This window comes from Ochotona princeps, chromosome 1, assembly GCF_030435755.1.
Source record: "Ochotona princeps isolate mOchPri1 chromosome 1, mOchPri1.hap1, whole genome shotgun sequence".
Lineage (NCBI taxonomy): Eukaryota > Metazoa > Chordata > Mammalia > Lagomorpha > Ochotonidae > Ochotona > Ochotona princeps.
This window is the reverse complement of record NC_080832.1, coordinates 56,863,986-56,880,023: the sequence shown is the minus strand read 5'-3', so window position 1 is coordinate 56,880,023 and position 16,038 is coordinate 56,863,986. Positions and strand designations below refer to the sequence as shown.

Below are 16,038 nucleotides of genomic sequence, written 5' to 3'. Positions count from 1 at the left end.
TTATACATAAGATTGGTTACAGTGATGAAATAGAAATACAGTTTTCTGACAATTTCTTTATTGTGTTACAGCCCTTTGAAAAGTTACCTACAATAACTCGAACTTAAAAGGTATGAATTTCATTTGTCTCTGAAAATTAACACATACACAAATATTTGCTTTACATATCTGTTATAAGCAGTACTTTATCAGTTATATTTTCTTTAGGCAGTGTTTTCTTAAGTAACAAATTGGAGTATCATCCTACATTATTAACATAGACTAATAATTTCCTATCATCTTACCCAGCTAAAGCTTCTTCCAAGCAGTACTGCTTACACAAAAAGGCTATTTTTTTCCAATTTCCAACTGTGAAATATCCTTTTTGTATTATATGTGAAAGTTATAAAATCCATACTTCATCAGGCCTTTCTTCCAGGTGATTATGAAATGACTGTTTTTTTCAAAGCCTTCGCATGTTGATATCAAAACTTACTTGTCTAAATAGTTGTGTTTTGAAAGGCAGAGGTATATACAAAACAAGACATGGACAGACATTCTATCTACTGATGAACTCCACAAATGGACACAACAGTAAGTGCTGGGCCAGACATAAACCATTAGCTTCATGTGGACCTCTGACCCAGGAGACAGGAACCCAAGTACTTCGATCATCAAGCACAGTTTTCTATTCTTGCTTTAAGAAAAATCCAGGGTGATTGCAGATTGCCCTGGGAAGGAGGTCTGAGATGTTGGGGTAGGAAAACCTGAGGGCATGTTTGGCCATGGAGGAATGACTTTGGGGGACTTCCATGGACTGGGACACTGTACTTACAGGTAAGTGAGGGAGCTGAGACAAAGTGGTAAGGGGGAGACTGGAGGGCATGTCTAGGTCAAGCCAAGGCACATGTCCAAGTGGGAGACCTGGGCTGCGCTAAGTAGCATTGCCTGCCACCCATGGATGCATGCAAAAGCTGGGATTGGGGGAATGCCTGGTTGGGCTAGGCCTTAGTACCCACCCATGAATGTTGGGGCAGGGAGTGAACCATGTCAGGCTGGGACACAGCATACACATGAAAGACCCAGATCAGGGAGTAGATTCTGTAGGGGATCTGTGGGCTTGCCTCTATGGGACTGCAGCATCCACCAGTTAGCGTGAGAGTTGGGGTAGTGATGGGCTGAGCCAGGTATATCATGGAACTCACCTTACAGAAACTCTTTTGACACTCAGGGAAGCCAGGACTGGGAGGAGGCCTGGTTAAACAAGGGTGCAGCACCCACTGACGTATGTAAAGGCCAGGACTGAAGACAGACCATGTCAAGTGGAGCCATAGCACCCACCAGCACATATGAGATCCAGGACTTGGAGTGGGCTTTATAGGAGAAGTTGGGAAACAACACTACTAGGCCACTGCTCTGCTGGGGAGCACAAGAGCTGGGGTTGGGGGTGGCCTGCATGTGTATAAGATGGGTCTGGGGACAAGCTGGGCCAGGCCAGGTAACAGCACTGACTGGCATGCACAAGAGCCAGGACATAATGTGAGCTGCACCCAGTGGTCTAGGCTGCAACACCTACCAATGAGAGCTAAGACTACAGGCGGGTCATGCCAGGCTTGGGTCAAAGCCCCCACCAGCAAGTGCAAGGATGAGATTTGGAACAGGCCTAGCAGGGAAACTGTGGGGACTCACTTGATAGGTTGCAGCTCCCATTGCTGAATTGAGAGCAAAAGCTGTTGGCGGACTGGGCTGGGCAAGGCTACAGCACCTATCCATGCATGTGGGCTAAGTCTGGGAGCAGGCCAAACTGGGCTACGCTTCAGTACCTGGCTGGTGCTTGTAAGAGACAGATTGGGTGTAGGACAAGCTGGGCTAGGTAAGGCACCTGCCACGTCACATGAGAGCCAAGTCCAGGGTAGGGCCATGCTATATTAGGCTGTAGCATCCACTGATGAGAGCCAGAATGGGTGTGAGCCAGTCAGGCTAAGTCTTAGCACCCACAGGTGAATGCCAAGACTGGGGGCTGGTCGTGTCAGACTAGGCCACAGTATCTGCCAGCATTCGTGAGATCTGGGTCTGGTAGCAGACCTGATAGGGGAACTTCCCTGCTAAGCTACAGCTCCTGCGGGTGAGTGTTAGAGCTGGAGTTTGGAACAAGCCAGGCCAGGCTGAGCTACAGCACCAATCAGCATTCTGTGGACTGGTTCTGTGGATGGGCCAGGCTGGGCCAGTCCACAGCACACCCCAGCACGAGTGAAAGCCATGATGGAGTATAGGTCCGACAAGGTTCGATTGTAACAACCATGCGTTCACATGAGGGTTGTATCTGGAAGTGGGTCAGGTAGGATCAGACTCCTGCACCCACCAGTGAGAGCTGGAAATGGGAACAGAACAGTCTCGGCAGGGCTATAGCACCCATAAACTGGCATTTGGGTTAGGTCTTGTGGGCAGGCCAGGCAGGGATAGGCTATCGCACCCACTGACACAAAAGAGAGCCAGAATGGGTATGGGCCAGCCAGGCTAGCTACAGCACCAGCAAGCAAGTGCTGGGAGTAGGTGCAAGTCATGTCAGGCCAGACCATGGTATCCCCTGGCAAATGAAAGATCCAGGGCTGGGAGTGGATGTGGTAGGGGAACTGTGGGAACCCCTCTGCCTAGCTGCACCCTCCCACTGGTGAGCATGAAAGCCAGGTCTGGGTGAATAGGGCAGGCTGGCCAAGGCAGCAGTACCTATTGCCATACATGTGGGCCAGGTCCAGGGCTGGGGTGGGCTGAGTTAAGCTGCAGCACCCATGGGTGTGCACAGGAGCCAAATGAGATACAGGATGGACTGGGTGCATGCCACTACACAATAATCTGATTGGGGGCTGGCCTGGTGGAGGTTACTGGGGGTTTCCCCAACTAGGCCACATCCACTAGCACCCATGAAGACCAGACCTATGGTGGGCTCTGCTGGGCTATGCTGTAGCACCACCCATCACTTCACTTGACAGATGGGGCTGAGAGCCAAACTGAACAGGCAACTGCATCTGTCAGTATGTGTGTTGGCTTGTGCAGGTAACAGATCAACCTCAACCCTGCACTAGCTGGCAGACACAAGAATCAAGTCTGAGGTCACCCCAGCTGAGGTTTCTCAAGGAACTCCCAAACCAGACAGCTAGAATCAAACCCCAGCCACTAGGAGTATCACAAGATATGTCTTCCACCCTTGGAGAGCATGTATCAGGACTGGGCTTCCTCAATTTCTGATGCCTGTGCAGTGGACAGCATGCTGAAATGTATATAGGGGACATGGCAGCCAGCTTATCTATGCCACCCTTCCAACTCCCTGCTTGTGGCCTTGGAAAGCAGTCAAGGATGGCCAAAAACTTTGGGACCCTGCACCTGTGTGGGAGACCTGGCTTTGGATCAACTCAGCTCTAGCCTTTGGAGTGCCTTGGGGAATGAATTAGCAGATGGATTCATCTCTCCTTCTTTCAGTAAATCTGACTTTCCAATAAAAATAAATCTTTTAAATTAGTAATCAAGATTCCTGAACTAGTTCCTGGACTCTTTTTCACATACATTTTCTTATGTAACTAGTGTAAGTAACCATTTCATAAATCCTAGACACACATATGCCCAAACTCAATTAAGTGTACTCTATTTTTAGTTTCTTTAAAGAGGTTAAACTCTAATTTTGCAATAGTCAGTTATACTGATCCTTCAGACTAGACAATGGCAAGTCAGAAAACTTTAGAACATCTTACCATTGACCAAAGGCATGCAACAGAATAAACTATTCAGAAGATGAAGCCAGCAGATACTGCTGCCTATTGATTTGCTCTTCCCTGGAAACACTCACCTAAGCAGTTTATGACCATTTGTTGTGGCAACTTCAGCAAGGCTTGTTAGAATCTTCAGGTACTGGCTTTCACTTTGCTGAGACAAATGTTCCAGAACTTGCCGTAGCTACATTATAAACATTCAAAAATGCAGTTAAATAATCTGCTACATTTTATCAATAACAACAAAGAAGTATTTATCAGAATAGTAAGTATATTAAGTCTAAACAGTGGAAATTAAATCCTTTACAGCTACATTACCCTTTATAAATCTGGAATTCACACAAAATGACACAGAATTCAAAATAATTCAGTAAAAAACAATAGAACTATCCAAACCACTTGGACAGAACCCTTGGAATATAAGCACACTGAGACTCTGGGTCGATATGAGATGGCGGTTCCACATTCCTGGTTACTGGGATGTGTGGTTGCCCCATTTATTTATCCCCTTCCCCAAGGAACAACAAGAAGAAATAGCAAATTTGGAAGCAATGAATTCACCCAATTTTCTCTGAACATTGATCCTTCCTACCCTGATCAACCATGTAATCATTATTAAAACATAATTTTTTAAAATGCAGATAAAATAGTATTCACCAAATACATCTCAGAAATGTAAATCTAAGCTTACAAATTTTAAAAGAATTCTAAACCCTGCAACTTTTTTCTAAGGGTAGAGCCATTACAGATACAGAGCTCAGTTGACTACTGACTATCAACCTACCATGATATTCCTCCCCAGACTCTTTGACTCCATCCATAGTCTAGTCATCTTCAGGCAAGACTGAAGTCTCAGAAAATAGAAGACTCACAGGCCAAATATTAGCACAGTTTATTCACTACTACAACAGCTGCTCCTCAACACTCACAGAGCCCTGATAGGAGATTTTGGCATGATATTTGTATACAACCTACACAAATCTTTCCATATACCTTAAATCATCTGTAGATTACTTACAATAACTAACATAATCTAAAAGCTATATAAATTATTATTCTACCATATCATTTAGGAAGTAACAAGTAAAACAGATTTGGTACATGTTTGGTACACTCTTCTTTTTCAAATACTTTTGATCTGCAAGTTGAACCCACGGAAGGAGAATATACTACAATCAATGCCTATCCTATACTACAGAAAAATAAATTTAAGTAATTAAAATATTAATAATAATAAAATTACTAAACAATTTATAAAATGTCACATATGCTAAGCATGAAAGAACATTACTCATTTACCAACTAGCAACAACTGTATTACCATGTTTTCTCGAAGGTCTTCATTCTGTGTCATTTGAATAATTGTCTGGAAAAGTCTAGGGTGATACTGAATTAATACTTCACAAGTCTCTCCATATCCACCCTAAAAACAAGACTTAATTTTATCCATGTTTAAAAACAAAGTTCCTTTAAAAAAATAAAATAGTTCCTTTTAAAGGTCATGTTTCACACTGAGTAATCTTTATATTTCATTTAAGAAAAATAATTGTGCTTCTCAGTTTCTACTATAAACAAGCATCTCAGGATATATATTAAAAACATACCTGTACACACAAATCCAAAGGAGTAACTCCATTTTTGTCTGGCAGATATTTGGCTCCTCGTAATAGAAGAATCTGTGCTGTATCCCTCTGACCGTGACTGTATAGAAACAGAATCGAGTTAAAATAGAATGTTTTAAAAGTTTTCCTTATAGGGCCCAGCGGTGTGGCCCAGCGGCTAAAGTCCTCACCTTGAAAGCCCCGGGATCCCATATGGGTGCCAGTTCTAATCCCAGCAGCTCCACTTCCCATCCAGCTCCCTGCTTGTGGCCTGGGAAAGCAGTTGAGGACGGCCCAAAGCTTTGGGACCCTGCACCCGCATGGGAGACCCGGAAGAGGTTCCAGGTTCCCGGCATCGGACTGGCGCGCACCGGCCCGTTGTGGCTCACTTGGGGAGTGAAACAACGGATGGAAGATCTTCCTCTCTGTCTCTCCTCCTCTCTGTATATCCGGCTTTCCAATAATAAAAAAATCTTTTTAAAAAAAAAGTATTCCTTATAAATTACAGGTGGTTAACATGCATGAGTGAAAGAATAATGATTCTTAAAAATTAGCATAGGAAGATCTTAACTATTACTTCAGTAAGTGTTACATCATATTTTCATTAAGTAGACAAGAAAACGACATTACATCTTAGGACTGAACTTGGGTCATATTGGGTGACATTATCTATAATAAGTCGTAATATTTGGGGATAGGTAACTACTACTCAGGCTAATTATTTTTGCCTTCTACTTAATCTCTTTCTTGGCTCTCACTTGACCTTCCTCCAACCAGACATAAAATTTCTTTAGTTCAAAAGAAATCTAATCTTCAAAGACAAAAGAATGCTTTGCTGGATATGTTATCCTAGGCCGACAATTTTTTTCTTTTAGAATCTGGAATATGTCACTCCATTATCTTCTTGCCTGTAGAGTTTCCTGTGAGAGATCTCCTGTGAGTTTAATTGACATTCCTTTACATGTCAACTGATTTTTTTCACGTGCACATTTAAGAATCTTGTCCTTATATTCAATTGAAGAGAGCTTGATGATCATGTGTCTTGGTGAAGAATTCTTCCACAGTAAAGAAAAGTTAAAAGAATTTGCCTTTTCCAAACCTGCCCTACAAATGATACTTCAAGATGTTCTCTTGACAGAGAAGAGGAATAGCACCAAACAAAACCAAAGGCAAACGGGAAGAACATCCCAGTAAAATGACAACAGAAGCCTAAACCAATGAACAACCCATTCCTTAAAGGACAGGACCAAAGTACCATCCATACATATTCAACTCTGAATGTAAATGGCTTAAACTTAATCAAACGTCACAGATTAGTAAACAGGATTAAAAAAAACAAAACCCATCTATTTATTGTTAGAAGAGACACACTTCACCAACAAAAAGCAGCAGAAACTATACCACATGGGTTTAGTCGTTTTCTGTTAGTTTCGTCTCTTCAAAACACTTTCTTCTGATTAAATCATTCAATGAACCATAGATCATATAGTAGCATCATTTTCTTCAAGAAGGTTCTTGATTTTCATTTCTTCAGCTACACATTAGTCATTTAGTAGCATGTTATTTAACTTCATGGTGTTGTTAATTTCTTTTTTCTCCTGGATGTTGATTTTATTTTGTGGCTTTTCATTTAAGGGGATGTAGAGTAGCTGTGTAATGGAGACTGTCATATCTAGTATCATGTCATTTAACTTCATGGCATTGTAAATTTCTATTTTTCTTTCTTTTGTTGATTTTGTAGTATGACTTTTCATTTAAGGGGATGTACAGTAGCTGTGAAATGGAAACTAACATCCAGATGTGAGGATACAATGTACTACACATTTCTACTTCCAGACAAAGATGGACTTACAATGAAACTGTTTACTATATCTTGACAACAGGATGCTGGACTCTCTGCCATTGTCCATGTTGGCAATGATGGACATATGACTGTGTATGAAGAACTATATTTTAATAACGATATAGAGGAACTAGGTGGGGGGGAGGGAATTGGGGAGGGGATAAGGGAAATGCCAGTAGCCTATGGAACTGTATCATAAAATGATAATAATAACAACAAATGTAAAAAAAAAAGAAATTTAATCATCAAAACAAGCGTTCAGTCTTTGGACTTTAATACTTTACAAAAAAATTAAGAGGAAAAAAAGTATCAAAGTAAGACAAATGAGGAAAGGAATGTAACGGGGAGTTTCCAAAAAAAAAAACAATACTAACTAGCTTGCAATCCCATTCAGTCTGATTTCTGCTGATAACGAACAAACAACTCTCCTATTCTCTCTCCCATACTCTGATTACACTCTTTTTCGTAGAAGGAAAAAAAATTAGCTACAATCCTTTTGACAAAGACCAAGCTAATTTGGGGGCAGAAACTCCCTGTTCAATGAGTTCCCCTTAACCTTGGTAAAGACATCCCAGAGAGACCACTGCTGTGCTGTAGGTGAACTGCTGTACTGGTTAATTTTATGACATCCTTAGTTGTTTCTTAAACACACATGGGACACCAGGAGAATTTTCTGGTTTCTGCCTCGGGACCAGCCCAACTCCAGCTGTTGTGACCATTTAGGGAGTGAAGCAGGAGACACATCATTTTAAAAATAGGTTTAAACCAAGGAACAATATTACACAAAAGCCAGCATAATGCAATTAGTTTCTCAACTGCTTTATCGGTAGTACTGCAGCAGATTAAATCTAGTGACAGATTGTTCAATGTTTCATTGAAGATTTTTCAGTTCAAGTAACTGTAAATATTTACTCCTAAAAGAATCACTATTTAAAGTTGATGCTACTTGCTTTTAAATTTGAGAGAGAACAAGTTCTTATACTGGTTCATTTCTCAAGTGCCCCAATCTGCCCAGGCTAAGCCCAGACTATAGGCTGGAGTCAGATACCAGGAACTCAATCCAGATCTCCTATAAGGATGGCAGAAATTCAAATGCTTGAGTTCTCTGTTGCTACCCAGGGTCTGCATAAGCTGAAAGTTGGAATCAGGAGCCAGAACTGGAAACTTCAACTCAGGCACTCCAATGAATCACTGGCATCTTCAAAGTGTCTTAATTACGAGGCTAACTGACTATTCCAAAATCGCTTTTAAAAATGTTGATGGATGGAATATTCTCTCTTCAAATAAATGTCAATCTGTCTTACATAAACTAAAAAAGCTGGCTAAAACATAACTTGTAAGACTGTATGGTACAGTGAAGAAATCCTCTGTTTGTGACACAAGCATCCATAGGAGCACTGGCTCAACTCCTGGCTGCTCCATGTTCCACTGAGCTCTCTGTTAATGTGTTTGGGAAAGCAGCAGACGGTCCAAACATGTGGGACTTTGCCAAACCTTCTGAGAGACCTAACCACATCTTTAGCAACCACTTGAGGACTGAATGAGCAAATGAAAGATCTCTCTCTCTCTCTTTTCAAATAAATAAGTAGCTTTTAAAGAGACAGAGAAAAAAATAACTTATAGTAGCTTTTAAAGCAGTTAGAAATGATCTCTCCAATACCTTCAGTCCTAAGAATTTGAGAACTTGGCCAGAGTGTACATAGTTGCAACAGTTTTTGCAACTGATTATCAAGAAAAGAAACCATATTTTTAAAAAATCCTTCTATATTCTCAAAGTCTACAATTTCTAGTCCAAGGGCTGCTTTATACAGCTACTTCGATCTTGAGTTTTCTAATGTAGAGGAGTTATTTAGCAGTAGCTACAAGTTCACATACTTATCCTCACTTTTTTCTGCTAGAAACTTTTACCACTCTATAAATGTCTCATTAATTTATTGTATCTACACAGCCTAACTAAATCTCACTTTTCCTGATAGAACAGAAATTATCTACAGATACAGAAAATTCTTTAAACCATTATAACATTCAAATCTTCATTTGAAAAAAAAGCAATTGAAGGAATGAGGAATATTATAACTGAACATAAAACGAATCTAACATATCAGTGGATATGCAACAAGGTGGAATATTCCACATGGGGGGAGGGCGGGGGAAGGGGTGGGGTGATTCCCAGTTCCAATGAAACTGTATCACATAATACAATGTAATCAATGAATAAATAAAAAAATAAATTAAAAAAAAACTAATCTAACAATATAAACTTCAAGTATTTATAGCAGTCATGCAAAAGACCTAAACAAGGTTGTGTAACACTGTTGGGTGAAAGAAAAAAAACAATAGTGTACCTATAGTTCAGACAAGAGGCCACTGAGTAATAATGTCTTATCCATAGTTCCTAAAGAAAAGTGGCTCTAAAACACTTTGTCAAAACCTTAACATCAGAATAAATTTGAGAATGACTCAGAGAAGCACTACATTATTCAGCAGTTTTCAAAATTAGAACAGAAGTAACACAAAGAGAAAATAAGCAGAGTAGAAGAATCATTTCTCAGAAGAAAATCTCGTAAAAAATAAATCAAATGAGGACAAAATAATTTCTGCTCACTAGGGAGTGGCCAACACACTCAGGCCCAGCAGCACATTCTAAATGCTGAATTATCTGCAGAACACTTTACAGAGCCATGTCATTTAATTCTCACTACAGTACTATAAGGCAGAGATCAGCACTTCCACTTCATCAAAAAGATAATAAAGCTTCAGAGGTAAAGAAACTTGACTAATGCTGCATAGCTTTAGTTAGTCCTGGGATTTTAACACTGCCTCCAAAAATCGGGCTCTCTCTGCTCTATCTCAATACTATCTACTATAAAATTCCAATAAAAAGGAAGTCAAGACAAGTGCTGTGGCACAGTAAGTCAAGCCACCAATTGTAATGCCCAATACATTAACAGAGTGCCAGTTTTGATCTCCGTGACTCCGTTTCAAACACAGCTTGCTGTTGACACACCCTGGAAGGTAGCAGCTGATGTCTCAAGTGTGTAGGCTCCTGTCACCCATATCAGAAGACAGGATGGAATTCCTGGTTCGTGACTTCTGCCTGGGCCAGCCCTGGCACTTGGGGGATGAACTAGTAGGTCTTCCTTCTCTTTCTCTCCCCATTACCCTTCTCAGTAACTCTGCCTTTTAAATATTAGTTTCAATGTTTTACCCTTGAATATATGATTCATCTGGCATTATTTTTTTAACCAATAAAACTTATTTCATATTAGTCTTTTGCCTTAGAGCCCTGTAATTTTTTGCAGGGCTGACTAACTCTATTTCCCACTGAGACAATTTATCAGAGACAGTACACTGGGAATCACTGATATTTAAGTGTATACCTGTACCTAAATATCACACGTACAATTAAAAGTTTGCTTGTAAATGAACCATGTTGGGTACCGATCATCCTTTCATAATGCTGAATTTCATTTCTAGATTGATTTCTCATTACATGCCTAAGCATTTTTGTTCAGAAAGATCTAATATTTGCCAGAAAGTATTCACAAAAAAGTCCCCATATTCTAGAGAAATATCCCAGTCTGTATAATATGAATACACCTATAATTATTAATTACTATAAATGGAAGTACTTTGTATATTTCTAAAGCATGCAATTATAGTGACTCAAAAATGTTTACTAAGTATTTAAGTACACTGAGTATAATGTGTTAGAGAAAATATCCAGGTGCATCTGAAACATAAGTCTGCCTCCTCCAGTGAACAAAAGACCTCAAACACCTCTTCAAAAGGCGAAAAGATATGAGCAGCCTTTGCTTTCACCATATCAAGGCTACTGCATTGTAAGGCAACACATATTACTTACCTCTTCAGCCTCTCTAGAAGTTGTTATTGGCAGAAGAAATCCTTAATGAGTTCACGTAATATAGCATTAGAAGACCTCAATGTGTCACATGAAGCTAATTTTTTAAATCCTGACTACTGCTTTAGAAAATCTGGCCTATACTTCAGATCAGCTTCAACAGCAAATACTCAAGTCTGTAAGCATCTGTCTAATGTAGTCATGAACAACCAATAGGCTTTAGAGTATATATTTATTGACAAAGAGGAGTCTGTGCAGTGATTAACAGAATCTGTCTTTGAAGAGAAAAGCATTAGAAGAGTTGAAGAAAGACACCACATGATGATCAAGGAATCCATTATGTAAGAAGAAATCAACATAATAAATGCATACACATCAAATGCCAGGACATCTAGCTACATTAAACAAATATTAATGGATTTAAAGGGAGAAATAGACTCCAATACAATAACAGTAGAGGACCTCAATACCTCACTAACCTCAATGGACAGATCAATGAGACAGAAACTCAGTAAGGAAACAACAGACCTCACCTTTACCTTAACATTTTAAATCTTTACAAGCAACCCAGATGGCTTTACAATCTGCATAGGTGCACCCCAGTATCTGGGAAATAATAAAATATAATCTTCCCTTCGTAAACAGAATTCCACTTACAATTTTTTTTCCAATTTCACTCAAACTGACTGATAAACTTGTCTACTTCAGAATCCAACAACTTCTCAGAGGAAAGAGGAACATGCAAGGGACATAGCCATTGGCACCATCTGGAAATTCTGTGGCTTCTGAGACACTCTTTCAGTGAGATAGGAGAGATTTTTGAACTTAGGATAGGAAACCTAGATAGGGTTAGGGACCTACATCCCTAATAAGCAGGAAGTAGTTACAGAATATGTGATGAATCTGCATTCTTCAACAACCGTTTAAGATTAAGCATTAGCAATCTGCGCAGGAAATGAAATGGAACAGGCAGTTATGTAAGCTTAGGGTCACAAATTGGAAGCTATTGCTACCCCAGTCTAGGAAATTCTATCCACCTACCTGTCAATCAAATGACCCCTTCCCCAAGATGAACTTTTCTCACTTGCATTTTGAAGAAAGCAAAGTACGGTGGGGAATAGCAAAGAAATCAGAGAATTCATTTAAGAGATTGCTGCAGTTCTGTAGGTAAGAGGTCACAACTTTAAGGTGGTGTTGATGAATTGGAGAACAGCAGAAATTCAGAATATACTTGAAGGTTAGATTTACAGAACTTAACAAATTCCAACTCGAAAGAGACAGATTTAAAAATTCTGGTTTTCAATTAAATAATTAGGTTAGGAGATGTGACAGGGAAGTGGCAAAGGGGACATTGGGAAGTCTGTGGTATTAAGTTTTTTTTGTAAACTTAAAATTTCGTGGAAATAAAATCTTTTATATTAAGTAGATTTTGGCTCTTAGGAAACATAAACTACTTTTATTTCTTTTTATTGGAAAGGAAGATTTTTAAAGAGAAGGAGAGACAGAGAAAAAGATCCTCACTTCCCAAGTGGCTACAATGGCCAGAGCAGAGCTGATCCAAAGCCAGGAGCTTCTCCTAGGTCCTGAGGCATTGGGCCATCCTTTACTGCTTTCCCAGGCTACAAGCAGGGAGCTGGATGGGAAGTGGAGCACCTGGCACACAAACCGGCACCCATATAGCATCCTAGTCCTTGAAGGGAGAGGATCTGCCAATCAAACTACTGCACTAAGCCCGAAGTAAAATCTTTTTAAAAATAAGCAATTCGTCTATCTCAAAAGCTCCTATTTACAATTTTAATACACTGGCAATTAAACACAAAAGAACATACTTTTCATATAGTTAGGTATATACTATAATGTTCTTTAACATTGGGAAAACAAGAATTTTTGAACTTACACAGAGATGTTTGCTTAGATATACATCATTCTTTAAGAAGAAAAATTGAATCATACCTGCAAGCAAAATATAATGGAGTGGCTCCTGAGACATTCGGCCTATTAATATCAGCACCACTGTCTAGTAAGCATTGCACTGTCTGGGAAGGAGAGAAACAATTAAAAGTTAGCCCAGAGGAGTCCAACAAAAGGCACCATTATCATAATTATAATTCATTTAAGGAACATTCTTCCCAAAACCTGAATCTCTAAAGAGAAACTGAGTAGACACATGAAAACTATGACACAGAACAAATTCAGCTTTAAGTTCTCTGAGCTTCTCAGGTGCTTAATTATATGAACACCAGAATTAATGTGAACACCAGAAAGACTGTATCTTAAGAGAAAGATTACAGCAGAGGAAGAAAAATAATGAAGACTATATAATAAACAAAATGAACATTCAATAACAAAAGATAAATCATAATTCTGAATCTATGCAATTAACAATGCAGCCCAACTGCTATCTTAAGGAACATTATGTAAAAGTAAAGTTATTAAGGAGTTTATGATCAGTTCCTTCATCTGAGCATTTTTAAATAGAAGTAATTTAAAATTATACTGCAAGGACAGCAAGTGGGTAGAATGCACCCCTCCAACCACCCAAACTACTTTCTTCCAACAAGAGGATGTTGGAATTTTTCATCATGTTTATCTCTAACAAAACAGATGCAATTTGTATGAAACCATAGTGAATATTATTGTTTCTTAGTTACAAAAAAGTAAACCTTTATTCAAATATTTTATAAGTCATGAATATCTGAAAAAGCACTGCTTGTTATGAAAGCAAGAATATGAGCACTCAATGATAAATTGAAAAAGCTTTAGGGCTCTAAGCTAGTGGCTCAGCATTTCTTTTAAAGATGTTTTTTAAATATATAATGGAAAAGCAGATTTAGATAGAAAAGGACAGACAGACAGATAGAAATCTTCTATCACTGGTTCACACCCCAAATGGTCACAATGGTTAGAGTTGAGCTGATCTTAAGTCAAGAGCCAGGAGCTTCTTCCGAGTCTCCCCTATGTGTGCAGGGGCCCAGGGACTTTAGCCAACTCCACTGCTTTCCCAGGCCATAAGCAGAGAGCAAGATTGGAACTGGAGGAGCCAGAACTAGAACTAGTACCCATATGGGATGTCGGTGATACAAGGCAGAGGATTAGCCAGTTCAGTCACCATGACAGCCCTAACTCACCATCTTTTCATGCACTCCTGAAATTCCCTCTAAAATTAAAAGATAAATTTCAGCTAATTCTTTATCACCTTAACATTTTAATTCAAAAACACACATACACTTTTTAAAATTATATTTTGACAATCTTTACATTGTTGATTAGGGTAAAAAGTTACAAGGGCTAAAGGGCATATTGAGGAGAAACCCCACCCAATCTCCCACCCACCCCAGGTCCTGGATGTAGGGCATGCTCTGAGATCCTTGCTCAAGTAGTCCTGGTAGTTCACCAGCTATGCATTGCTGCCAATCTCACCACTCCAGACACGATGAGGCTGTTGAATAATCTACTGATTGACATAGTCCATCATAGAGTCTCCCTTTGTCCAGTGTTTTGCTGCCAACGTACAGCTGTGGTGGTTGACTGACCTGTTCTACCTTCCGTCTTTTCTTGGTTAAGATTCTAAGTCCACCATTTCGGTTGAGGAGATCCCCACACATACACTTTTTTAAATATTTTCAATGGAATTTCTGTTCCACTTTAAAACTGTAGGTATATATTCTATAAATACATATCCATACTCAAGCTTAAAAACAAAATTCTTGAAACTGCATATGCTGATTTTATGTCTAAATGGCAGCAAGTTCTGGAAACTTTTCCTTTTTTTTTTAATTTTTTTTTTTTGTATTGCAAAGTCAGATACACAGAGAGGAGGAGAGAGAGAGAGGAAGATCTTCCATCCGATGATGTACTCCCCAAGTGAGTGCAACGGCCAGTGCTGCACTGATCCAAACTCAGGAGCCAGGAATCTCCTCCAGGTCTCCAAAGCGGGTGAAGGGTCCCAAAGCTTTGGGTCGTCCTCGACTGCTTTCCCAGGCCACAGGCAGGGAGCTGGATAGGAAGCAGGGCCGCCAGGATTAGACCCGGCGCCCACATGGGTTCCTGGCGCATTCAAGGCGAGGACTTTAGCTGCTAGGCCACCACGCTGGACCCTGGAAACTTTATTCTTTAAGGAGATTTCTTTTTAAAGGTTTGTTTACATATCTGAGAAAGAGGTCCGACCCATGGTTTCACTCTCTAAATAGTTGCAAAAGCTAGTGGCTGGCTCAAGGTCCAAGAATACAATCTTGGTGGCAGGAACCCAATCACCTGAGCCATCCTCACTGCTTCCCAGGGTCCCCAGGAGCAGGAAGGTAAAGTCAAGAGCAAGCACTAGGTGCTGAAGTAATTATTCCAACGTGAGATCTGGGCATGTGAACTGCTAAACGCTTGGCCCTGGGAACTTTCTAACAAAGTAACCTAAGAATTAGCTCTTTGAGACAACCAAAATGACATTTTTTTAAGTTTAGCATTTTTACTAGAAAGCAAGAATTGCAGAAAGAAAGGGAGGAAGGGAGATAGATAGAAAGATCTTCCATTTGCTGGTTCATTCCTAAAATGGCTGCAATGGCTAGGGCTTCATTGGTCTGAAGCTGGGAGCCAGGAGGCTCTTCCAGGTCTCCCATAGGGATGCAGGCGTCTAAGGCCTTGGCCATCCTCCCCTGCTTTCTAAAGCCATTAGCAAAGAGCTGGATCAGGAGTAAAAAGCCAGATCTCTAACCAATGCCAATATGGGGTACCAACACTGCAGGCAGAGGATTAGCTAGTTACACCACGGTGTCAACACAATTTTTGCATTTTTTTATTTTGAATTTTGGAATTTTATGGTACAATTTCATAGAATCTAGGATCCCATCCAAATCCATCCTCTGATTTTCTCCACGCTGTTACAATAGTAACTCCCTTCATTGGGAGTCATGATTCCATCAGGCTGTTATTTAAGTGTACCTCAACATTGCTGGTACAGACAATGTCACAGTCCAGCAGCCCATTTTTCACTCATGT

The 16,038-nt window shown here is 40.0% G+C and overlaps 1 protein-coding gene across 2 annotated transcripts in view; it reads right to left on the bottom strand.

Annotated features, from left to right (window-relative positions):
- The window catches only part of HACE1 (HECT domain and ankyrin repeat containing E3 ubiquitin protein ligase 1), an 86,134-nt gene that overhangs the window by 45,462 nt on the left and 24,634 nt on the right, over positions 1 to 16,038 (bottom strand). The window contains exons 7-10 of one of the 2 annotated variants that reach the window (XM_058660408.1): positions 13,003 to 13,085; positions 5,348 to 5,444; positions 5,065 to 5,166; positions 3,821 to 3,927 (exon numbers count right to left, since the gene is read on the bottom strand). In XM_058660408.1, coding sequence (XP_058516391.1) covers positions 3,821 to 3,927; positions 5,065 to 5,166; positions 5,348 to 5,444; positions 13,003 to 13,085 — 389 coding nt within the window. The remainder of the gene's footprint in view (positions 1 to 3,820; positions 3,928 to 5,064; positions 5,167 to 5,347; positions 5,445 to 13,002; positions 13,086 to 16,038) is intronic. The other variant, XM_058660412.1, reaches the window with a different exon arrangement.